The following is a 24,551-nucleotide window of genomic DNA, read 5'->3' as shown; positions in this document are numbered from 1 at the left end:
ATCTTTGGCATTTTTGCTTGAAAACTTATTTTAAACAGTTTCAGATTAATTTTCTGTCATGTAAGTAGATAAACTGATGAATCATTTCCGCTCCATTAAAGATCATGAAGAACCCAACACAAGCCAAAACCCTATGACTGTATTGTAGCTTGTATGGTTTCAAGTGAGCTATAGTAGCAGCCTACATCAGTGTAGTCACACAGCTCACGTACTTTCAATTTTTCTCCCAGTCAGTGTTCATTCAGCACACTGATAACGTATTCGCTGCGCATCAAGTGTAGATAGAGAAGAAAGGGTTGAATATGAGAGCAGTGTGTGTGTGTGTGTGTGTGTGTGTGTGCGTGCGTGCGTGCGTGCGTGCGTGCGTGCGTGCGTGCGTGCGTGCGTGCGTGCGTGTGTGTGTGTGTGAGACAGGGAAGAGGGATAAAAAGCAAAGCCCAGGAGTCAGGTTACCTTCCATTCAACGGTCAGATAAGAAAACAATAACGCAATTTGCCGTCAGAAGCACTTTGAAAGACATTCATTGATTAAAACGTCATCTGTGAGAAAGGACCAAACAGTCTTGTGTAGGTTACATCATAATCAGACTGAAAACAAAGCCACTCAAGCCCAGCTCCCAGTGGGGTTAACAGCGCTATAGTGAATCAATATCTCAATTCAATTCAATTGCATTTCCTTTGTCAAGGGAATCAGTGTCAGCGTCAACCCATGAATCAAAGCTCAATTTGAGCAAGAGAAAGAGAAAGAAGAAGCTCATGTATTCATGTTTTTAAATGGGGAATTTTGCTGCATTTCAATGGGATTCAAGGGGGTTCAACAGGATGCAGACACAGACATAAACAGACTGACACAAGGATGAGACGAGGGAATAACATAGATAGGATGGGACGACAACTTATTTTAGCGTGAGTAATAGTCCTGCTCATTACGAATGACGGGGGATCCCCTGAAGGAATTCAGCAACATGGAAAAGCCATGAAGCTCAAATGTGAGCTCTTAAACAGATGAATTTGAGAAAGGGTTATAATTGCAGTTATACTTTCTTTGCATGAATGGTTGGCAGAAACTCCTGCAAAAGCAATAAGATGACAAATTGCGGTGAAATAAAATAATGCAAGATGGCAGCACATAAACTATACCGTGGTTTAAATGTCTCAAAAAGAAATGATGAAATGGGTAAACTCAAAAAAAAAGTACTGTATATGCATAAGATATATATACACATACACATATATCTGTATCTGCTCATAAGACAACGTTCACAGAGAAGGTTTAAGACGTCTGTGTCGTCTGTGATGCATTGGCAGATGCTCTGAGACAGTTTCTCCTCAAGCTTCTGTTTTCGTTTGGAGAGTTAAGCATTCTGGCATTTATGATGCTGCAGAATATTGTGCCTAATGTAAATGACTCAGATTGCTCCATAATTATCAGGGTCCCAGTGGTCACTTGTGTTCCAGATCTCAGGAAAGTCAGGAAATCCTACTCTCATCACCATACTGATTAAGAGTTAGGGAAGCTTCTCTCAGATTAGAGCCATGTGGTGCTGTCTCAGTCCTTATGTACTCAAACCCACATACTTTTTCTCTTCTTAGAGCCTTTGTTTAAATGTTTGACTCTGACAGTGTGGTAAACGGATCTAGCTAGCTTGCTAGCAGTTGGTTATCATGCCAGGAGAGGCGAAGGGCACATGTGATTGGCTGAAAGTTGAAAACTTCACTAAATGTATTCGTATGATTATTTATTTCATAGTGCCACATTTTTTTTATTTATTTATTTTTAATATTGTACAATCTGAGGCTCTCTACATTCTGTACAGTTATCTGTATGTCTTTTATTTAACCTCCATCTTCTCTCTCACCCTGTTTGTTAGTCCTCTCTCTGTCTTCCACCTCATCCAAATATCACAGTTTAACTCTCCTACACACCTCATTAAAACCCATTTTCTGATGAATGAAAGGATTTAAGTCCATTCTGAACAACACAGTCATCTATTCAGATGCCAAGCCCTGATATAAAAATTTACAAGCCAGAGAATTTGCGAGCATGGCTAAAGGGGCCTGCGGAGTTCTTTTCACTGCGGTTCAAAGCAATGTTAAGTGTGGGAATCAAAATCCTTTCTCCAGAGACTAATAGTAGGAAGCACAATAACGTCCTTTTGATCTTTCCTCTGGCATGTTTCCTCTATACTTCTCCCCCTCCGTCATCTGACTCATTCATCGCCCCATTCTCTGGAGAAGTTATGCTAATCAATGTGAGCCAGATATTGTTAAGCATCAGCAGTATACAGTGAGAGTTGCATTGCAGAGAGAGATGAGCAATTCTCATTTCCAGCTAATTATGGTTCTGTCTCGCCAAATGGCATGCATACTTTACCAACTGGGGAGTATCTCTTTTATCCTGATCCATCATAGATGAGTTATTGGAAGATTTTTTTTAGTAACTTTGTCTGCAGAGCAGCCAATTCATAAGTCCTCCAGCAAGCACTTGCATCTGTTTCTGCCATTTCTTTTCCTAATAGCTGATACTACAAATCAGAGATTCTTTATAATTAAAGGAATCATTCAACATTTTTTGAGAAATAGGCTTATTTGCTTTCTTGCACAGAGTTAGACGAGAAGATTAATATCACTCTTATGCCTCTATGATGACAGACTTCCAGTTGGCTTAGCCCTGCAATGTCGGCTCCGTCTGAATGTAACACAAAGGCCAACAACCATTTCTCAAGCTCTAAAGTGCTGTTTCTAGTCTTTGTGCTAACCTAGTCTTAAGCTAAGTTAACCAGCTGCTGGCAGTACTGACATATTTCAAGTACAGAAATCAAGCAAGCATAATTCCAAAATGTGAAAAAAAAAAATCCTTTTCATGATTCCTGATTTGCATTTATTATCTTTGAGAAACTTAATTTCCAATTAGTGTGTGGTCAGATATAACTGTCCTGCAGAAAACAATGGTGGAGGTACATTTCAACTAGCATTTCAAAAATCACAGAGGGAAATATATAGCCTAAATATATAGAGTCTGGAAACAAGCTGGCTGTTACACCCAGCATGCTGTGTGCAGAGGACTGCTTAGGCACATGTGTGTAAATTCAAGCAAATGTGTGTGATGATCATTGCATCAGGGGTGTTCTGGACCCACACAGTTTCAGTGAGGATTAAGACTAGTTTCCAAATGTCTTTCTCCACTCTAAAGACCCATCTGATAAATCCAATCCTCTCAGATCCACAAAGGCAGCTGAGATGCACACACACAGTTCAATCAATATCCTCTGTTTTTTTGACACTTGTGTCAAGGTCATGCATACAGCAAAGCCTTTGGGTTAGACATAAAAAGATGAGCACTGGGGAATTGAAATGCATTACGGTAGCTAGGAGCTTAAAGCGGTATTTATTTATAAGATATTGGATTGGAATAAATTAACGTCATGAAAGTCATTTTAATCTCTTATATCATATTAGATGTCACCCACAATATTGGCGCAAGGCTACGTGAAAGATGATGTATGACGGATAAGGAAAGCTAATCACTGCTAAATAGCACCTCTAGGATTTTGGAAATATTTTTCTGTCCAATGCAGCACAGATGGATGTGTCCGTAAGCCCTGCTATTAAACCCACAAAGGATATTTGTCTCCAGTTTATAGTGGTCACATTTCAAAATGTTCAAAGGAAACAATCTGTCTGCGTCTGAAAGGAACATCATAGCAATTTTCTCCTCACAATAATGTTTCTTCTACCAAAGGGAGATTAACCCATTGATGTTTGCTGCTTTGGGACCTATTGAGTTTTGAAGATGGGTGTAAGATGCAAGGAAGAATCCACTGTTTTATTCTTAATTACGTTCCTTTTGTCTTGATGATTATATTTCTACTATGTAAACGAAGCTTATTCTCCACACTTTTTGAGTTAATGTGAGTAACTGCCATTAGCCAGTCAACCAAAAGGATGAATGATGTGACTATAATTCATCCTCTTTGGCCCAGAGAATACATTAAGCAGACCCTACAGATGTAAACACAATAAAAAGAGTGGCACAAAAACATAATTACATTAGATTTAGATTTTGGATAGTCTCACTATAGTGTGAGAAATTGAATATTCATTCTACTGTGAAAACAAAAAATAAACATGGTGAGGTTCTTGAGACTTTTTGTTCCCATCAGAAGTTCACAAACACGTTAAAATGTATAGTTTTGACCCTTGTGACAACTTGTGATATTGCTCCTGTAGCATTAAGTCTATAAAAGCTCTTATCATGATATGAACATTTAATAATCATTAAATAACAGCACCATGGTTTAAATAAATAAATAGAAATCATGACCACAATACAGAGAAAAGCTGTTCAGTAATAGGAAATGCCACATTAACTGGAAAGATCATGCAGTGCTCACTGTTACTTGATAGTAATTACATTAAACTGATGAGTGTACTTGGTCACCTCACAGTTGTAATTCTTACTAAGAAGCACGCGCACACACACACACACAGTCATAAACTGCACAGAGACGCGTGAAAGAATGGCACTCAGACAGACACACACACTTCAATTTTTTTTTGCGTTCCTACGTCTCTTTTTGCAATCGCGATATGGTCAGGGAAAGACTGTCCTCCTCGGCCACCGTATGATATCGTGGCGTTTGCTGATGTGAGAAGGTTTGCCCTAGTTATCCGGTTACCTGATAACTGTCATTTCTGAAAAAACCCAGTCTTAATTTGTTGCTTCTAACATCACATACAGCACCGGACAGCGTTTCCTTTAGCGGGTCAAGATGAGGCGCGCCGGTTTGGGTAAGAAACAAACGTTTACACTGACTTGTAAGCTAATACTTAGCTTGGTTGCTAGGTAGCTAACGTTAGCGAATGTTGTTATCAAATGTGAATGAATGTTCGTGGTTGTGTACTAAAGGCCCAAGTTTATATAACTCTGTCGGCCATTTGTCTGGATTTAAACGCTAACAACATAGCCAGCTGAGGGTGTATTAATTGTCGTTGTGGTTTCATAAAGGTGAAGGAGGTTCTGGTAGTTATGTAGCAAGTGGATACAGTGTGTATGAAGAGGAAAATGAACACCTACAGGAGGGACTGAGAGCTAAAGTCAACGCTTTGAAAAGTGTAAGTAGCTACTGATTTACGAAACCCTACAATTCTTGGTTTTCATTGTTGGTGAATATAAAAAGCGAGAACACCAAAGTTCCTGTGTTGTGTGTCTATTTGTCCACTCTGAGAGTTGGCATATTTATATTAATTTATTGATACTCGATATTTACAGCTGTCTATTGACATCGGAACGGAAGTCAAATACCAGAATAAAATGCTGGAGGATATGGTGAGTGTCACCTAAATACTGTAACAAAACATAAGCGATAGAAGAAACATTCGTATTCTTTGCCAAAGTGAAAGCACTCATACCTTAATGTAAAAATATAGTTCTCTATTACAAATGTCCTGCATTCAAATCTTAAAAAGTGTTACATATTGTTCAGTTGTTTAATTAATCATATTTACATAAGATCCTATATTTTGTATGTAAAGTCCTAATCTGCAAAATAATTGGTTACGATAGCTGTCAAATTAATGTAGTGGAGATACAAAGTACAGTATTCTGAAATGTAGTGGAGTAAAAGTATAAAGTAGCATGAAATGGAAGTACTCAAGGAGAGTACAAGTGCCTTACAATTGTAATTAAAGCACAGAACTCAAGTAAATGTATTAGGTTACATTCTGCCCTTGATAAATATAACATATCATTGGTTCTGAGTGTAGTTTTTGTTTGTTGGCCTACCTGGACTTTAAACTTTTCACCTCTCTTTCCCACACTAGGACACAGACTTTGACTCGACGGGCGGCCTGCTTGGCGCCACCATCGGCAGAGTGAAGCAGCTGTCCAGAGGCAGTCAGACCAAACTGTTGTGCTACATGCTGCTCTTTTGCTTCTTCGTCTTCTTCGTCTTGTACTGGTTCATCAAGCTGAGGTGATAGCAGGATCCTCCAGGATTTGGCCCTTTTAATTTGACATCTTTCCCCCCAGTCAGTGCCATGGTAATGCATCTCAAAACTAGACCAAACATAGTGAAGATGAGGAAAGGCAGGGATTATTTTTCGTAAGTGTCTCAGCTTTTCAGTCACCCTGGTGTTTGTGAGCACTTCATACAGTGAACCCAACACTGAGTCATGAAAGGACTCCTCCTGAAGCTATCTGAAAAAATAAAACTGGCTTAGAAAAGTGCATAAGGTTTGAGGTGATTAATGATCATGTGAAGTAGGTATCATGTATACCTTAAGTAGACAAAGCCAGTATTTGTATGTACTCGGTATCAGCCCAGTTGACCTTCCTCTCAACCTGAATTGGGAAGATGAAACATAACATGAAACATATAACTGGAGAAGGAACTAAAGTGTCAGTAACCTTAAAGCAGTAGTGGGGACATTGAATAATAAACAGCAACAAATCTGTGGATTACTGTATCAAACAACCCAAGTTGTGTAAGAAGTGATTAAGTTACAGAAACAAATGTATTTGCTTTCAAGAAAGAATGGAAATATCACATCATTCATTGTCATCCAGACAATTAATAGCAGTGTACTTCATTACTGTTTAAATTTTGTTGTAAAAAATGATTTCTAATGTAAATAAAGACATTTTATGCTCTGAATCGACCAGTGTAAGTGCATGCTACTGTAACACACACAGAATGTGCTGCAAACACCAAAATTGATATGGGATTTCACATGGTCTTATAAAATTTGTCAATGATACATAGAAAGGCAAAATCTTTGCTGGATATTTATTTTTTATAACACAGCATTACTAAGCATTGTCTATTTTAAAAAAATAGGTTTAGTCTTTCAAGGACAATCAACATTTAAATGAACACATTACAAATTACTATACATAACAGGCTTCATTATTATTATGTGTGTCTGATCACATACAGTATTGTTAAAGGTAAAATGCAAAAATTTCTTTTTTTTTCACAATCTCAAAGAGTTTAAATGTTATCAGAACTGCACTTAGGTGATCTGTTTCTTTTTTAGCAATTTATTTTGAATGATTTGCTCGTTATCAGCAGGGCTGTGAGATCAGTACCGGGGTCAACTGTTGATGACATCATTTCCTGGGTAGTGTGTCCATGTACTTGCAGATGATTCCCAGCATGACCTCATCAGCCCCTGCACCAATCGACATTAACCGGGAATCCCTGTGGAAAGGACAAAGTTATTACAAACTAGGATGCCTGCCATAAATGATTTACTCAAAAAAAACTCCAGCAGTGATTTTCTTTTCCTCAGTGAAAGCAGCTTTTTGCTTCCTGAAACCTTTGTTCAGCTGCATTATTTGCCCCATCACTAGATGTCAGCACAGTGTAAAATAAGGGCTTAGAGATTCTAAAACCAAACTGTTACTTGACTATACACTGAATAAACAAAGCAGGCAGCTTCCCGCAACACTGCACAACAGGAGGTTGAGCCTAACTGCAGCTCTCCAAGAATTATTATAATTATTTGATCACATGCTGTGTTTCAGTAAAAACCATCAATTAGTCTGATTCCAACTTTGTAGTTAACAAATTATTTTTTACCTCCTTGTAAAAAACACAGAGTCAGCAGCCAAATATAATAACAGCTGGCTGGCAACGTGCATTAGTAACCGCTGCTGCTGTTTTATGGTTATGTGGTCAGATATTATTTGTTTTATTGACATAAGGTGAACAAAGTGAATGGGTGACTGAAAATTGCAGAGTAATATGCTTTAAAGTTTGAGGTGATTAATGGTTCGTACATTAACCAGAAAAGTAATTTTAAAACCAGATCACTCAACAAAAGACATACAAAAGACCTATTTCAGTTGTGTTGCTGTCCTTCTGATCAGTCTCACCTGTAAAATCTGCTGACCAGCACATCACTGGTGAAACCCATCCCTCCCCAGTACTGGAGACAGCTGTCACCCACTTCTCTGGCCAGACGTCCCCCCTTCAATTTGGCCATGGATGCCAGCTTGGTGACATCATTGCCTTTAATGTACAATGCTGCAAATAAAAAAACGGAAGGAGAGAAGTAGTGAGAAAAAATTCCAGCAAAGAATGTAGGGAAGAAAACAAAGACAATAAAGAAATGCGGTTCAGTTTCAGAGCCACCTGTGGCTGGCTCTGATTCACTGTTTTTCCCATTCAGACCCTGTTTCCCTGTTTCCCTGAGTTTCCCTGTTTCGGTGTATGAGTAAGTTTGTTTGTGTGTCTGTGTGTGTGCTTATCTACCTGCGCCAAACAGATGCAAAAGCTCTGATCTCTTCCTGGGATAGCAAACCTGACTTTGTTACCAGCTAGATGAATCCATTCTAAGCTGCTATAGCCACTGAAGTGGTTAGAACCAGAAAGAGAAAACCACAAGGCCTTGGACACCCGCCCAGCAGATGCACTCACATATTCATGTCATAAACTCTGCAGTGGAAAGCAATTGGGTTGTATTTTGAAAGAGCTGGGTATGTGCCATTTTTTTCAGGTGGCCAGGCCTGTGGGGTATTGACGTGAAGCCAGTACACACAAAAACAACAGCAGTTTGGGAGAGCAGGTCGGCCATTAATTGTTGGTTTTGGTCTCCAGCTCCTCCTGTTCACATGTACAAGTGTCCCTTAGCAACACACTAACCTCAAATTGAAATCCCCAAAACTGTTGGACATTTCCCAGCTTTATGCAGATTAATGTATATGCAGTACATATTTCATTATCTCTCCCATGTTCCAAATTTAAACACAAGTAGACAGTATAACTTATTTGGCTGTTATTGACAAACACTTTGAATTTACATCCACAGAATCATTTTAAACAGAAAACATGTCAATTTCAAGTTTGTAATTTTGTTCTGTTCTTTGGGAAGCAAATACAAAGCAATTAACAAAATAAGAATTACATAACAGAATTACACGGAAAGACAGAAAATGTAATGTTATCACTGCTGACTCTAAGCCAATAGCCTGCATAGTGCCTCCTGTCTTTTAAACCAACCTGCTGCATTTTACATGGCCAAATCAGCCACTCAAGGCTGGTTTAGCATTCACATCATTCTTAAAGAGTTGAATAATTTGCAGCCTTTGTTACTCAGTCTTATCTATGGTATGAGGTGCCGTGAGGACAGCAGCATGGGTGTGACAATCATTGGGTGTGATTTTCTTCAAATACAGCACATGCAAATCCAAGCATGTATGTTTCAAATTCAGACTTTTGAGGGTATTTTGAATGTGCATTATCGATAGGTGTGAAATAACTCCTTATGAGGAAATGCACCTTAATGTGGAAAAAAGTGGATGTTGCAGATATATATTTGGAAAATACTTTTTTTTTTACCATGCTCTGAACCAAACCTGGAAGGCGCCGAAAAGGAACAGAGCTATTCAGATGAAGAAAAACACTGCCAAGCTAACATGAATCTTATTTTGTTATGCTGCACCTCTATCAGGTGACCCTACCCGTAGCGCGGTAGAGGAGGGAGCGGAGCAGCTCAACCTCCGTCTGCAGCTCAGCCAACCTGAAGTGAACCGACTGGTGGTGGAGAACGGGCTGCTTGAAGATCTTCCTCTGCTTTGTGTACTGGATGGTGTCCTGAATGATGTTGTCCATCGTTGTCAGGACTACAGGTGTTGAGATAAGGGAGACAGAGAGGTGATGTAGGGTTTCACTTAACATCCTCACTGAAACTTTTCTGGTTTCTCATTTATCGTTGTGCAGTTTAAAAAAAAATCTTTTGATGGCAGTAACAGCTGCATGCATGTCTGTGACTGCTTGTGGTTTGTCTGATTTATATTATAATGTATAAATGTTTACCAGGCCAGACAGACAGTGTCAGTGATATCATGTTGGCTTTCACTTCTGTTATACTTCTCAGTTTCTCATCAAGTCTGCCAAAGAAAATTTTGACTCACGCTCGAAACTAAAAATCAAAAGCAAACAACAATTTTACAGCAGATTAATGACTTAAACTATGTGACCTGAACTCCCTAATGTTTTTTTTTTTAACTAAAACCAAACCAGAAGTTATGGCACAAACTGTAGTTTCTCCTATTGAATATCTGTAGAAGACAGATGAGATGGAGGGTGGGGGGCAGAGATTAGTGAGAGTGAAAGATAAAGTGAAAATGTAGAGAGAACTGGGAGAAATGACGTCTGATGACTGGATGTGGCTGGGGGAGAAAGGGAGATGACGATCATTAAGTAAAGTTCACTCACTATTGGCCACTGCCCAGAGCCTCTCTTCCTGGAACTGAAGCATCTGGTAGGTGAAGCCCATGCCTTCCTCGCCGATGATGTTCTTGCAGGGTACATGTACGTCATCGAAAAACACTTCTGCTGTGTCTGATGACCACATACCCAGCTTATCAATCTTGCGGGCAATGTGCACTCCTACAGTGGGAACGGACAGGAAACAAAATAAACACTTGCACAGTGAGTCTAAGTTAGAAATGCTATTTAAAGAACAAATTCTGAAATTCTGTAGAAAGGGTACGGCAGGGTGATTCATTTTCAATTTAAATATTTTTTTCTTCATGAAAAGGCCCTCTACCTACAAAGGCACAAATAAGTGACCGACCTGGCAGGTTCATGGGCAGACAGATGAGAGATTTGTTCCTGTGTGGGGGTCCATCACTGGTGTTGGCCAGGAGACACATCCAGTCAGCCTGGGTACCGTTGGTGGTCCACATCTTCCCCCCGTTGATCACATATTCATCCCCTTTCCTCACTGCTTTAGTCTTGATACCTGAATCAATTTGAGTGTAAATTGATGGAGAGAGAGGGGAGTGGGAAGATGAGTGTGAGAACAGAATGTTAAATAAAAAGTTTCAAAGCCTGAATAGGTAAAGAAATATAATTTTTGGCCCATAAATCAAAAGACTTTCGAACAGCGTTTCACCGCAGCTAATGACGGTGTCAAACATGATCCTAATATTAATCCAGGAAAAAAAGAAGCAAAAAAGTGGTGTAATCTAACAATAGTGAACTTAGGTGTATACACAGTACTTGGTTTTCAGCATGCCGACCTTCTCTCCTGAGAGAATGTCAGTGCTAAACTGATAGGAAAACTGCTTTATTTCTGGCCTCAGTCCTTTTTGCAGCATTAGTGGCATTAAAAGTGTTTTTCAGGGGCTGAACAATGAAATTATGATAATAAAATGACTGGAGGATGAGGAAGGCGAAACGTACTTGAGACATCAGAGCCAGCTCCGACTTCACTAACTCCGAGGCAGGCCACTTTGTCCCCCATGATGGAGGGAAGGAGGAACTCCTTCTTTAGCTCATCTGAACCAAACCTGCAGAAACACATAGAAAGATACTAAGGAGAGCCCAAGAGCATCCCTCACTGAGTTCCTGTACACTGAGATAAAGAAGACGTCTGTAATCCTCTAACACAAACATGACTGTCAGGCTAATGTCTAATAACAGTTGTGTGAAACTCTTTAAATTTTCTGTGTCAATGTGGCAAGACAGAATAGTAAAATATGTGATTTAAAACAACACTGCCATGTTTCAGGTAATTACAGCTCCAATGGGACAGAGGATCATACAGCTCCCCTGGTAACTCTTTTTTCTTTGTGGCTCAGTACTTAAACCTTGTTGCAGGCGAGCGTGGATCCCCTAATTAAGCTCATGAGACTCCAACTATCTGTTTCACTGAATCTGTCTTGTGTCACCAGCAGCTGTTTCATAAGAGGAGCCTGGATGATAATGATTTTACATTAAATTTTACTCTGCACACAGGTGTAATGCCAGTACTTAATCATAAAGCCAAGCTTTTGGCCAGCCCTGTCTTTGGTTCAGAAAAGGTCTACAAGACTGAAAGCCTGGCCTCATGATTAAATGCATGTACAGGACCTAAGGGCGCAGAGCCTTCCTTTCTAAAAATAGGATATTATTGGTCTTCTTGAATATTAATATTGTGTTGTGAATGTGTCCAGCCCAAGGGATAACTGATCCCATACCACAATCTGACTGACCTATCAGTGGGCAGATGCTCTTGGCTTGTCACATTTATATGTATACTGTATCTGTAAATACATTGAGTGATTTTCAAGAAAAAAAAACTATTTTAGACGTAATGCAATGAAAAGTGACTAAGCTTCTCCTTAGTTTGTGCAGTGTAACATGCAGGGAATTGCTCTGTTGTCCGGTGTCAATTGTTTATAATTCTCTGCAGCCACTGTGTTGGCAGAGTCACATTACAGCTGAGCAGATGGTGCTGCAGAGTAGTAATGAATTCACTGATTCACTTTAAAATCCTCTGCCACCAGTATATATATTTGTCACAACTCTTTCATTTTCAAGGATGAACCCTTCTAAAAATGTGTATATTTAAGTACGGGGTGGGCAGAATACCCAGTATAAACAGTGTGGTGGTTATGGATTTGATTTAAGTGTACAATTTTCACATTACATCAGGTGAAATGTGAGCATCAGTGCAATTCACTGCATGTTAACCAGAGCAGCTTAATTACTGTCACACTAACGTAAAAGCTGAGAAAAAAAAAGGGCGTAAAAAGGAGGCAGACAATCCTAGAGTGTACAGACCTACTGATGAAGAAAATGCTTCATATAAAGGATCTTTTTCCATAATTTGGATCTGGTTTGGTTTTAAAAGCTCATACGTCAAAAACAATACAATTATCTTCAGGACAAACAGGGTGGCAGGGATAGCAACACGAGCAACCTTTTACCATCTCAAAGCCAAATGCATACACGTAGGAAGAAAATGTGTGAAAATGTACTGCACAAGTGGCTCTCGTGGTGGTGTAAAGACGGAAAAACCCAGAGCAGACATTGTTGCCTGAGGCACAAATCAGCTGTGACTCAGGCAAAGAAAAGGAAGAAAAGGCAGCTGTGGAGGGAGATTAGTTACTTAGTAATTTACAAAAGAACATGGCAGCAACTCAAACTGTTTAGAGCTGGCTTTAAGGGAGGAATGAAAACACTGGACTCATGTTATGTAATACTACTGCAAGTTTGTGGGACAGTACCTGGCCAGCGCAGGAGTAGTCATGTCAGTCTGTACACCGATGGCCATGGGGATGCCTCCGCAGTGGATGTTGCCCAGCTCCTCTGCCACTGCGACGCTGTAGCTGAAGTCCAGGCCCAAGCCTCCATACTCTGCACAGGACAAAACACACACTCCTTAAACTGCTGCTCACAGCTCGCTGTGCATTTTCATGTAGATTATTTGTCCTTATTCATGCACATTTGATAATAGATGTGGAGCTTTACCACTCAAACAATGGTTTACCAATGCAAGTCACTTTGGATAAATACACCCCATCATTACATTAATCACCTTAAACTAGTCTTGCACACACCTTCTCTGTCTCCCTCCCATTTTTCCTGTAATCTTGATAATACAATCACTGTCTACCATGTTTCTGCGTGCGCACATGCACAAGCACAGACACAAACACACGCACAATGCACACTGGTATACATACATAATGGCCTGAACTGATCTGTTGGCACCGAAGCATGCACTCAATTTAATTACAGGATGTTATCATTAATTGCTCTATCAGTAATTATGTGTAAAAAGCACTGCTGGGAGATCAGCAGTATGCTGCAGATGAGGGTCACTGTCATCTCAGTGTCATCTCATCTGTTCTACTTCACGTAACAAACCTGATTTTGATCTCTTAAACACCCCATTTACTGAATAAGTCAAAAATGGATGTCTATTTCCTCCATTCTGGCAGAGGAGACATTTGCAAAGACCTTAGGTCCTTAATGGAGTCGAACAGTGCATTATAAATCATGTTTAAAACACCACTTTCTGTCACTTATCCACATAAAGAGCTATCTCTTTACCTTTCCATTCTTTTGCCTTTCATCATCAGTTGCAGAATCCATTGTGCAATGAATAGCCTGATTTTTATATTAATCTACTTTTTTTTGCCTGCTACTCATGGAATTAGCTGGCCAATGTTCCCGCTTTCATTCTGCATTTCCCTCAAGTCGTTTGTGGTAAACATTCACACATCCAAATCCTGTCAAAATAAAGCAATAAGAAAACGACGGATCTTTCTGCAGTACAAAAAAACTGGACATCATCATCTCATGCTGGTCTCGCAAATGTAACCTGACAGTTATTCGTTTAGGACAAATCTTATGACGGTAATGTCAGATGAGCCAAAAGTAACAAGACTGAGCATTTGTGAAATGCTTGTTGCTCAGTTTTCCTGTGACTAAATACAGAATGCCAGCCACCGGATGATGGATAAAAGCATGGAGTGACAATGAATAATTATTAGCGAATTTACCACATGGAGGCCTGCAACTCTAGCAAAGTGGTTTAATATCACCTGTCAGATTCATTATTGAATAATGGAAAGCAGTCTGGCAGACTGTCAGAGAGAGACATGGTGAATAAAAGAAAGCATGCTAAATAAATGGGGACAGAGAAAGAGGGGGATACAGTGGGACAAGCAAACAAGGGAGTGGGGAGGAAACAGGTGCAGCTGTGCAGCGATAAGTCTCTGAGCATCGGAAACCCTGCAGTGGATAATGTGGACGAAGGGAAGCACTGAGGTTTATTTCACTTTAAACAAAACAGTGGGTCGTCTGGTTGAACAAGCAAGCAGAAGAAAAACAAACGAAATTCTGTCACAAATGTCAGTCCTATATAAATATGTCTCTTCTGAACAGCATAAATGCTCCATATGAAGCAAATACTGAAGGATAAAGAATCACAGAGGCAAGAGAGTGACACACTGTAGTTTTCCCTTATCTTTAATTCTCTTTCTGTACCAGCATGATGGACCTGATGATAAAACAGGTCCGTAGGGGACGACAATACAGGAAAGAGGGCCAGTTTGTTACTCAACATGAAAGTTAAGTAACAACTACTACAATGCAAATGCATGCATCACCATTGCATTGTGATGTCATATAAAACTAGAAAAGTCACTGTTAGTAATGCTTCTGAACAAAAGACAGTAATGTTGTAACACATTCATCATGGTGTTGCCAAAGAAGAAACTGTGAGAAAGGAAACCGCCTGGAACCACAAGTCTCACTAAAAGGTTATTCAACTAAAGTTTAACATAAAAAAAACAGTTTCCTCCTTGACTGAATATGTTCAGTTAAGGAGGAAACTGTGCGGGCTGTCAGATTTTGTCTGTTGGGAAGGACACAAGGCCGTTGCATGGTGTGAACTGCAGATACCTCTCTGTCAGACCAGAGGAAAACAGGCAGGGAGTCAGGGGTCATCCCTGTCTTCTCCATCAACATGGCTGCCTTGTAAAAACTTCCTGTTCTCGTGTTTTGAAAGGTAATAAAGCCTTTCCTCGTACATGGAGAAGGGTGGAAAATAAGTGTAGACCATGGCTCTGAAAATTGTAAACAGAAAATCTGCTGCCAGTTTCAATTATATGGCAATTTCAAGTTAAAGCACTATGTCCAAAGTGTTCTGTTTTTCTGTTTTCCCAGCTTTAATGTTATCATTGCCCACAGGGGAGCTCTAAGAAATTACAGTTGTATGGCCTGATTAACTCTATAGAGCTGGATTTTAAATGTCAACTGGTATAGAAAATAGCATCCCTAAGACAACATCTTTACAAGTCATTTGGTCTTTACTAAAAATCTGACATTTGTTTGTTCACAGAAAACTTTTCTTAATTCTGTCCATAAGTTTAACAGCAGAGAGGACTGACTTCCCTTGTTCCTTCTGCAGTTTACATTTGTGTAGAACTGAGAGTCTGTAGCTTAAAACAAGGCAGAAAAAGGCAGAGAGCACATGTTCATCAAGTCATTTTCACTTGATTCTGGATAATTCCTAAAATAAGTGGATTTGTATAATGAATAAATTACAAAATCTCACCACATTTGCAGATATTTTGCCTTTACTACATAAATATGTTTTTAAGGGCCAATTCATTTGCTAAAGGAAATTTCTGTGGGAGATGCTTTTTTATTGTATTTGACTTTAGTTCTTTTCTCATCCCACCTGCTCAATCATTTCTCCATTGAACAGGCTCCTAAATCCCTATTCCCTTTTCATCCGAGCCTCTAAATCAATTAACTCGCTAAAGAATTCTATGAGAGTAAACCTCATTAGTCAGCACTGCAGCAAAGGGACTTGTCTGAAGACTTACAGTTCCATGCAGCTTTGGTCCTTCATAACATTATAGCAAATATTAAGCCAGACGCAGCAAGAATTATTAGAAGGAGCCAAACTCTACAGTATGGAAAACTGTGTTTTGTCTGACTATGAAACAATGTTTGTGGATTAGCTCTTAACTCAATTTTTTTTCACAGTTGTTTTATAAATGGTATCTCTAAAGCATGTGTCTTGGGCTGTACATGATAGCAGGTAATCTGCCACCTGATAATACACTGTGTCTTCACAGCCTTCCGCTGGGCTGCTCCTCCTCTCTAATCCTGTCGACTAATGCTTAAGGCTTGTGTACTCAGCACATTTTAATTCCCTCGCCCTCCCTCTTCTTTGACCTACAGACCTGTGGTGGAATCTTCTCCACGGGTCTCACTGTGCAACTGTTAACAGATTTGTTCATTTCAGCATTAACTGTCACATTAACTGTAATCCACCACAGCTGTTGTTACCAGCAGCGTACGAAGACGATGGCAAAAGCAAGCGAATTTATTCAGATAAATAAATCTATTACTCTGGGGATAACTGAATACATGAAACTTTACATATCTGCTATTCAATGTCAAAACCCTCCAACAAATCTCTTCACATATTCAGAATGAATTACACATTACACACAACCACAAATATTTTGTGGTCCTGTACTGATCCCATTCCCTCCTCGACCCAAGCAGTGACCCAGCTGGGAACACATCTGGAAGTGGGCTACACTGTAGCAGACAGCTGTTGTGGGATGTTTCTGTGACACCAGCACCTCATCACAGTGGGATCATTTCAAAAGCAGACCAACTGTAATGTATGGCTGTCAAACAGGAAGACAATGAGCAGGACATGAATTTGGGTGTAAAAACAGATGTGCCAGATGCTTACTGAAGCCGAGGTGGTCAAACTGTACACACTGGATTCACATTATTCAGTTTCTTGTCTGCTGCAAGATATATTTTGATCCACCTATCCCCTGGTTCAGACGAATTCTAACCAAAAATTTAAATTATGATTCTGAATGATAATTATTCATTTGTAATCTTGGATTAGAAATGGTGTTCTTAAAAGAAATGCGCATGTTGTGCCAAGGCCTTTTCAGTTTTCACATGTATTACAGATTTGTCATGGGAGCATGTCAAAACACCACATATCACGAACGCTGTGATTAATCAGCCTTCGTGTTTGTGTGAATGACCATCTTGAATTCCCAAGAATACAAATGGACTACAGTCAGTGCTAGAATATGCCCCCGTAATCTTACATACTTCTCAAATACTACAGAGCCACTCTCATGTTATGGACACATATTCTGCAAACACAAGCCAAACATCTCAGGGCATCTAACTGCTTTTTAGTGGTCTGACTTGTCCATTTAAGGCGTCCGGGTGGAAGGGAAATAGGTAGGTTTTCTGTAGTTTGTTCACAGACATGTCTGGACAAAGTTACTATATTAAATTACTCAAAATTTTCTGTGTTAATTAGTGAAAATTAAAGCTGTCTATGAGACACAATCAGGCAAAAGGTTTTTGTTTCCAACAGCAAGAAAGGTGCACTGAGTTTGGCACCTGGACGCAATGGTTATCATTTCCCAGGAGGTTATTATGTCCATAGATCGCCTCACAGACAAAAAGCATTCTCCAAAATAAAAAAAAAAAGCCTTCTGGATCTCCTGATGCATAAAAACCCACAAGATTAATTAAACTCATAATTTTTCAGGAGTTGTCTCAAAAAACAAAAATCACTCACATTTAGGAAACACTAAATTTCACTTCAGAGTCACAGGGGTTGGAATCTATCCCAGCATGCACTGCTAGACAATTATAGATCTAACAAAGATACAGGTGGCCAAACAAACAGACTTTCATTCCTATGGGCAATGACATGCCAAACTCCAAAGCAGGATTTGGGAAACTCTACCTTGGAGATTAATGCTGTGAAGTACTAATCACCACTCTACTGCATCACCCAATGGTGTGGTACTCTTACCAACTGGTTTGTTGACTCCTAGAAAGCCGGCACTTCCTAAGATTTTGAAGATTTTATGGGCTGGAAACTTGCCCTCTGCTTCCCATTGATCTACGTAGGGGTTGATCTCCTTGTCGATGATCTATGGCACAAACACAACAGGGGAAAGATATGTTTATTGGTGTTTATGTATGTGTTTAACTTACAGTATGCACAAAATTACCGTTATTATTGTGGTGAATTTTAAGCTCAAATGTGCATGTTTATTTATTTATTTTTTTACTTCAACATGATTCTAACAACAAATGACAGCCCTGCTATTCTATGTCCTGTCTCACAACTAAGACCAAAAGGATATAAATTATGAGAGGGGGAAAAGAAAAAAACACACATACAATGATTGCTCTACTTGCATGGGTTTTTTGCTGTGTGGTGTTGATCTCTACTTAAGTCAATGTAATCTATCTCCAGCAGACAGCAAGATAAGGTATTACATACCAATGAATAGAAAGCAGGCAGGAAAAATGTATTTCATGGTGAATCTATAATGATGACAATGATACATACAGCGACAGCGTGCACAGGATGCTATTTCCCAGATGTACATGTTATCAGTCCCCTGCTGATAACCAAGTCTTGGCTGGTGGCATACAACATGACAAGCTGCAAGCCCATAAAACAATGACAGAGGTTTGGCCTTAATCCCAATCCTAGTCAATCTGGAGCAGAAAAATTGCAGTAAAAACTAAACTATAACAGAATTCAGTGAAAATATCACTGAGAAAAAAAACCCCAAAATGGTACGGTTATTCAATACAAAAAAAATTATATCTTGAATATGAGTTTTCGAGGGCTGATATTGATACTTTTACTGCAGCTCCACTGCAGCTTTTTGCTTTTTCTTCTTGGCAGGCTAGAAAAACCTCTGAAGTAATATTTAGAATATCAAGCACACATAAAGCTCGGTGCTCAAACCCAAACTAGACATTCCTTCTGGGTTGACAGTCACTCCATGTATTCAGTCACAAAACCTGCAATACAAAACTGTCTGTCTATCTGCTTTTAATAACAGGCTAACACTATACATCACCAATGTACCAGATTCGAGCTAATCAGAATCAGAACCAAATAAAACAATTAATTCATAAGGGAAAAACAAATGGATTCTGGTAATCTCATAACTGAATTACACATAATCTTCTTCAACAGTGAGAGCAGCTTTTGTTTTGTCCCTCAAATCCAAATTCAAGCAGCATTGTGCTTTATCAGTGCAGTGCCTGGTTTTGTGTGTCAGGAACAAAATGTCGGCACGGGGTGAAGAGAGGGTTACAGCCTGGCTATGGAATAAGTGAACCTTGGTGCCATGATTCAATTTGAGCACCTCGTGCACCTCATGCTCGAATTGAGGTCCACAGATGGGGAAGGACTACAGTCCATTCAGATGCACAACCAGTGCTGTTTTTGCAGGAACTCAAGCTGCTTCACAGAGAATAGGCGGCAGATCTGTAGAGTAGGTTACACTTTGTGTGGTATTTTGTTGTCACATTGTCTTTTTATTTTTTAACAATTTTACCTGGCAAAGTCGGCTTTGTCAACAGGATGTTTCAACAGTTTCCACACAATAATGTTGGTATTAAGTGCTGTTGCTGTTTTGAAAAGCCAATAACAAATAAATGTATAAAATAAAAACTTATTAGCTATGACTTCACTCATGTGTTTCTTGCTGAATGCTTTTCAAATTAAAATTTCCTCCAACAAATGGCTCTGCACTTCTCAGCCAAAATATTATAAACAACTGTAACTTGTTTGCTACTGGTGTTATTCACATAAACACATAAACATTTTTATCAGCCATGGGTTCAACAGTCCCGTGATAGTCTGCCCCCATTAATGTGTTTCTCTGCTTAGTACAATATGTTCTAAATGGTGGGTGAAGCCAATAAAAAGTAATGATTAAAAGAAATGGGGTATTTAGTGGAAATAGGAATCATCAAATTTAAGCCTCAGCAAAGGAAAGTAGTTAAATAAGCCATGCACAATAATGTGGATTGCGAAAAATAAACCCTATTTGATTATTCTTCCGTGCAGCTTTGGTAAATCTCTGCTTCAGAGTGGGAGTGCAACTATCAGAGAGCAGGACAAGGCCTGTGTTTTACCACTGAAAGTAAAAAAAAAAAAAATCATGTTTTTTTTTCCAGGATTGCAACAAGTGATGCACACTCATTTTGGCCTTCCAAAACACACAAAACCCAAACCAGCCAGCCATTCAACCAGCCAAGAGAAACATAGTGGCTGAGACACATCTGAATACAAGGCAGACAGAAAGCATGGACCTGGATACTACTTTATATGAGACATATGCCTGGGCCTGAATCTGTGAAAATGAAGCCTACCTGCATAACATCAAACACAACAGGAAGCAGTTAAAAAAAACATGGGGGGGAGAGGGGGTGGCAGGTACTGGTCCCCTTTACCCTACAATTAACTCATCTGTGTTCAAAGTTCAGATCCTGAAGAGGGAAAGGGAGGGACCACAAGCTGGTGGAGCAGGAAACATAAAGGTCATCAGGGAGTAATTCTACATCTCCTCACAAAGGTCATTGTGGACTATTTATGTTGCATACCAGAACAATTCTACATCATCAAACTGTCATGTAGTCAGACAAGGTCAAGAACATTGTGCTGTCAGGTCTTACAAATCGCCAGTCAGGGGGGTACTAGCTATTTCCCTGGCACACAGGATTATTGTACAAGATTGGAGTATAAGACTGGGCTCTCTGAGAAATGCAAAATGGCTGTGTGCCATGCTATGCCATTATTTGCTCTAGGTTAGTCCTTTCACCAACTGTAATACTTATCTGGGGTCTGAACAGGAATTCATCAACCATCAGAATTTTTTTACTATAACACTTCTAGCAAGTTATCTATCCCTTTAATGTCTCTGGTCTCTGGTAGTATTAGTCTTATAGTCTTTAAACTTGACAATGTTGCAAATTATTTAGCGGGACTGTAAAATTATTATGATTCAATGTGATGAAGTCACATGATCTGTAAAGTATTTCATTCACTAAAGTAGACATTTCCATCTGGTTATTTTATCATAGTTAGATACGAGCATTTACTATCTAGCATTAGCATTCCCCTGTTACCGCTATTGCCAGTGGTAATAGGAGAATGTTAACATCAGAACGCTAATATGCTCACAGGACCGACGGACTGACAGACTGATGTTTTTATTTAGTCTGCCTTAATGGTTTAATTAAAATACCAACCAATTCCACAAGATGGAAATATAAAAATGTAATTTGTTAGTGGTAACATCCTAGACATGCCTGCCAACAATGGCTTTGTTGTGTGAAGGGAAATCCTTGTCTGAAACCAAGGAAGGCTACACATGAATAACCTCTTCCAAGAAATGTGTTTTGGATCATCGTCTTCATTAACAACAGCAGCTGACCTTGCACACACACCAGCTTTGGACAGTTTGATGGTTTGTACATGTGGGAGGCTCTGGAAGCCTGACTAATTTCTTGGCATGGAAGTTCTTTTATTCAACCTGTAAATGAGCACATGAATTCACCACTCCATGTAACACACCCAACTACACTGGCAAGGGACTAAAGGATTTCCTATAACCCCATTTGTAGACCATCTATAAACATACACTAGCCTTCAGTGAATTCTTTTAATAAACCATGCTGCCTCAAGTTCCCTTTCCTGCACTGCCAACATATTGTTGTGCATTTCCTTTTCATATTTTCATCCTTCCCAATATTCCCAGTGCTAGTTTATTTTCAACCTCCTCGCATCCTTCAAATGTTTAGTCACACAACAAGCTTCCTTCCATTTACCGCAACATCTTTACACCCTGCTTTAAATTAGGCCCTTACTGGTATTTTTGCAGCCTCTGTCTCTGATGTCTGTCTAGTAATACATATCCAAAATGAGTCAAACTGGTTACTAATACTTGCTTTGTTTTTTTTTTTTTTTGGTACCATAATTTGCAGCTGCTGATATTTAGTTTCTCTGAAAGTCAAAATAATTGACTGTGGAATAAGGTGGGAAAAGGAAAACATATTTCTGCCTTTGAAACCTACATTTGCTCAAGCGAAGAGCAAGTACTCGACTGCCTCACCCAGTTCACAAACCACTACCAAAAATATTTACCACATAACACTGGAGAGTTAATACTAATTAAACAGTCCATCTTGCCTTCTCCGGGCTGTTTGCTACAAATTTAGCAAACGTAAACACATTCAAATTACACAACTATTCCATATTCTGTTCACCAGAGTATTTCAGGGTTTTGTCGAGAAATTCCATGAAAAATTGACATTCGTAACTCAGCATAGTACGCACTTCACTGAACTAGCAATGAGCAGTTTCATCGGAAGACTGTAGCCCCCTCAGTGTTTATCTACGACTTACAAACTGCCACACATGAATCACAACCCTTACAGTGGAAAAATGTTTTCATGTGAAGCTGACTGCAAATGTAAGAGCGCAGCCTCTGAGACAAATGCCAGTAACAAAGCAAGAAAGCACATACTTCTATCTGTAACATTATAAATTACCTAAAAAAATGCCTGTTAATTGAGTTCTTATTGCAGTATTGATCTAAATTCATGTCTGAGGACCCCTCTCTCCATTTCTTTAACACTATTGTGCGTCGAGTGTGCAGAATTTCAAACACTCACACAGGAGCCAGCGCATTGTGTGCATCCAGACCTGTGTCAGTCACACAATGATTCCTGGCATGTAATACCACATGTTAAAAATCTGAACTGACAAATGTAACCATAGCTTTAAATAATCCCAGCGCAAGAGCATAGATGTTGCACATGCTGTCAAGAGCAGGGCTGACATTAATCAGTGGGGATGTGGGAGTGTAGGATGGAGCGTGAAAGCACAAAAAAGCCAGAGACTGTGTTTGGTATTGTAAACCTGTGTAGTCTCAGTGCTCCGGGCACTCTGCCTCGTATGTAGGCTTGTGCAGTCATTTGAGGATGATGCATTAACACCCGTTTTCAACTGCAGCATCGTCAAAACACATTGCATTTTTTAACTTTCGCGATTTATTTATTTATTTTAGGTGAAGCTATAAGGCACAGCAGCGTCTGCAAACCTCAACAGCTGAGGGGAATTACTGTATAACAAGCTAGCATAGTGACCTCTCACCCACTTTTGTTTCCCTGCCCCTTCGCTGCTTCTTATAGTTAAACTAAGGGAAATAACACTGTTCCTTTCTAGCTAACACTTATGGATATTACAATATGAAACATGTCTCCGGCTAAAGCAAAGTTAAGGCTTGTTTTCATGGTAACGTCAAAGGTTGCTACAGCGTTAGCAGTCCAGGTCCTGCATACCTTTCTCAGGGACTCCTTTAATGCACAGTGCTCTTGTGTGTAGATTAAATGGTCACCCGCGGTCTCGGGGGCACTGGCCGTTACGGGTTTAGATGACACATTTTCGGACAACGACCGGACACCAACAAATGAGGTGAACTTGTAGAAATGACGGCTGTTGGCCAGCAGGTTCAAACGCAGGGCTCCTTCGCGCAGCGCCATCTCTGTTGACAGTGGCGTGTGTGCGCATGCGCGGGTTCTTGTCTCTGAAAGTGACCCACTTTGTGAAGCAGGCAGGGAGTTAGTCCCGGGATAAATAATTAACCCCGGTGAAACTTTAAAAAGTTCCATCATTTGGGAAAATACCACCTTTAAATATACTGAAAATAGGTTGCTACTCACAGTATCACGTCTATTACAGTAAAAGGAAAAAATCTCAGCCGAGGGGTCAGGACCCTTGAAGGGGTCACAAGATAAATCTAAAGGGTCGCAGGAAAGGAAACTAACTCGACTTGACTTGAAAGTAAAACGGATCTGAACACATTTCAGCTAAACAAAAATATTTTCTTGTGAAATTCAGTATATTCACACCTCCAACAACAGCTGCCTAAAAGAGGAATATATCAAAAAATCTAAAACTGCACAAAAAAAAGAAAACTTGACCATGATGTGTGCTACAAAATGATAATGCTCTCATAAATAGTGATGAGAAAAAGTTCAGCAAACTCAAACAAATGTATACAAACTTAAGTTGTGAAGATTTATCTGTTTCTCTACCCTGTCATGAAAAACCTCACAGTGAATGATGGAGACAGGCTAGGTTATAAACAAGCACATTTAATGAAAGTTGTTTCTGAGTATGACACAACACATAGGTCCATCTGCTCAGACTATATACACCACATGAGAGAGAAGCATTATATAACCCTTGCCAAATACAACTCTTTTATAACTTTTCAAAGAATAAAATTATAAGGCTACAAATCTGGCCAGAAGATGGGGAGTTGTTTACATGGGAACTTTTACAAATTCTTTTTTTATTATGTCCTTCTAGCCTTCTCAGTCTGCAAATCCTTTTTATCAGGGGGATAATGTCCTTGGGTGCTAATCTGAGATATGAAAA

At 39.5% G+C, this 24,551-nt stretch overlaps 2 protein-coding genes across 2 annotated transcripts; one reads left to right on the top strand and one right to left on the bottom strand.

Moving 5' to 3' along the window:
* The first annotated feature begins 4,618 nt into the window (after positions 1-4,618).
* Positions 4,619-6,655, top strand: bet1 (Bet1 golgi vesicular membrane trafficking protein). The gene is made up of 4 exons (XM_041053953.1): positions 4,619-4,790; positions 5,008-5,114; positions 5,272-5,328; positions 5,823-6,655. Exons 1-4 carry the CDS (start codon positions 4,772-4,774, stop codon positions 5,976-5,978), a joined length of 339 nt encoding a protein of 112 aa, XP_040909887.1. The 5' UTR covers positions 4,619-4,771; the 3' UTR covers positions 5,979-6,655.
* Positions 6,656-6,773: 118 nt separating this feature from the next.
* On the bottom strand, positions 6,774-23,677 carry zgc:85777 (uncharacterized protein LOC405871 homolog). The gene is made up of 9 exons (XM_041053952.1): positions 23,450-23,677; positions 18,105-18,225; positions 13,003-13,132; positions 11,195-11,301; positions 10,584-10,751; positions 10,223-10,396; positions 9,466-9,627; positions 7,879-8,029; positions 6,774-7,201 (listed from the first exon to the last, which is right to left on the bottom strand). Exons 1-9 carry the CDS (start codon positions 23,648-23,650, stop codon positions 7,111-7,113), a joined length of 1,305 nt encoding a protein of 434 aa, XP_040909886.1. The 5' UTR covers positions 23,651-23,677; the 3' UTR covers positions 6,774-7,110.
* Between the last annotated feature and the right edge of the window lie 874 nt (positions 23,678-24,551).

This window comes from Toxotes jaculatrix, chromosome 13 (assembly GCF_017976425.1).
Source record: "Toxotes jaculatrix isolate fToxJac2 chromosome 13, fToxJac2.pri, whole genome shotgun sequence".
NCBI classification, from domain to species: domain Eukaryota; kingdom Metazoa; phylum Chordata; class Actinopteri; family Toxotidae; genus Toxotes; species Toxotes jaculatrix.
The sequence above is the reverse complement of the archived record's forward strand: the minus strand, read 5'-3'. Positions and strand labels throughout refer to the sequence as shown.

Excerpts from the sequence above, each read along its gene's own strand:
- bet1 (XM_041053953.1), top strand. Across the intron at positions 5,115-5,271 it reads AAGTCAACGCTTTGAAAAGT|CTGTCTATTGACATCGGAAC; the intron begins GTAAGTAGCTAC and ends CGATATTTACAG. Across the intron at positions 5,329-5,822 it reads ATAAAATGCTGGAGGATATG|GACACAGACTTTGACTCGAC; the intron begins GTGAGTGTCACC and ends TTCCCACACTAG.
- zgc:85777 (XM_041053952.1), bottom strand. The coding sequence starts at position 23,650 with ATGGCGCTGCGCGAAGGAGCCCTGCGTTTGAACCTGCTGGCCAACAGC. Across the intron at positions 9,628-10,222 it reads GCTCTGGGCAGTGGCCAATA|TCCTGACAACGATGGACAAC; the intron begins GTGAGTGAACTT and ends CAACACCTGTAG. Across the intron at positions 7,202-7,878 it reads CTGGTCAGCAGATTTTACAG|GGATTCCCGGTTAATGTCGA; the intron begins GTGAGACTGATC and ends TCCTTTCCACAG.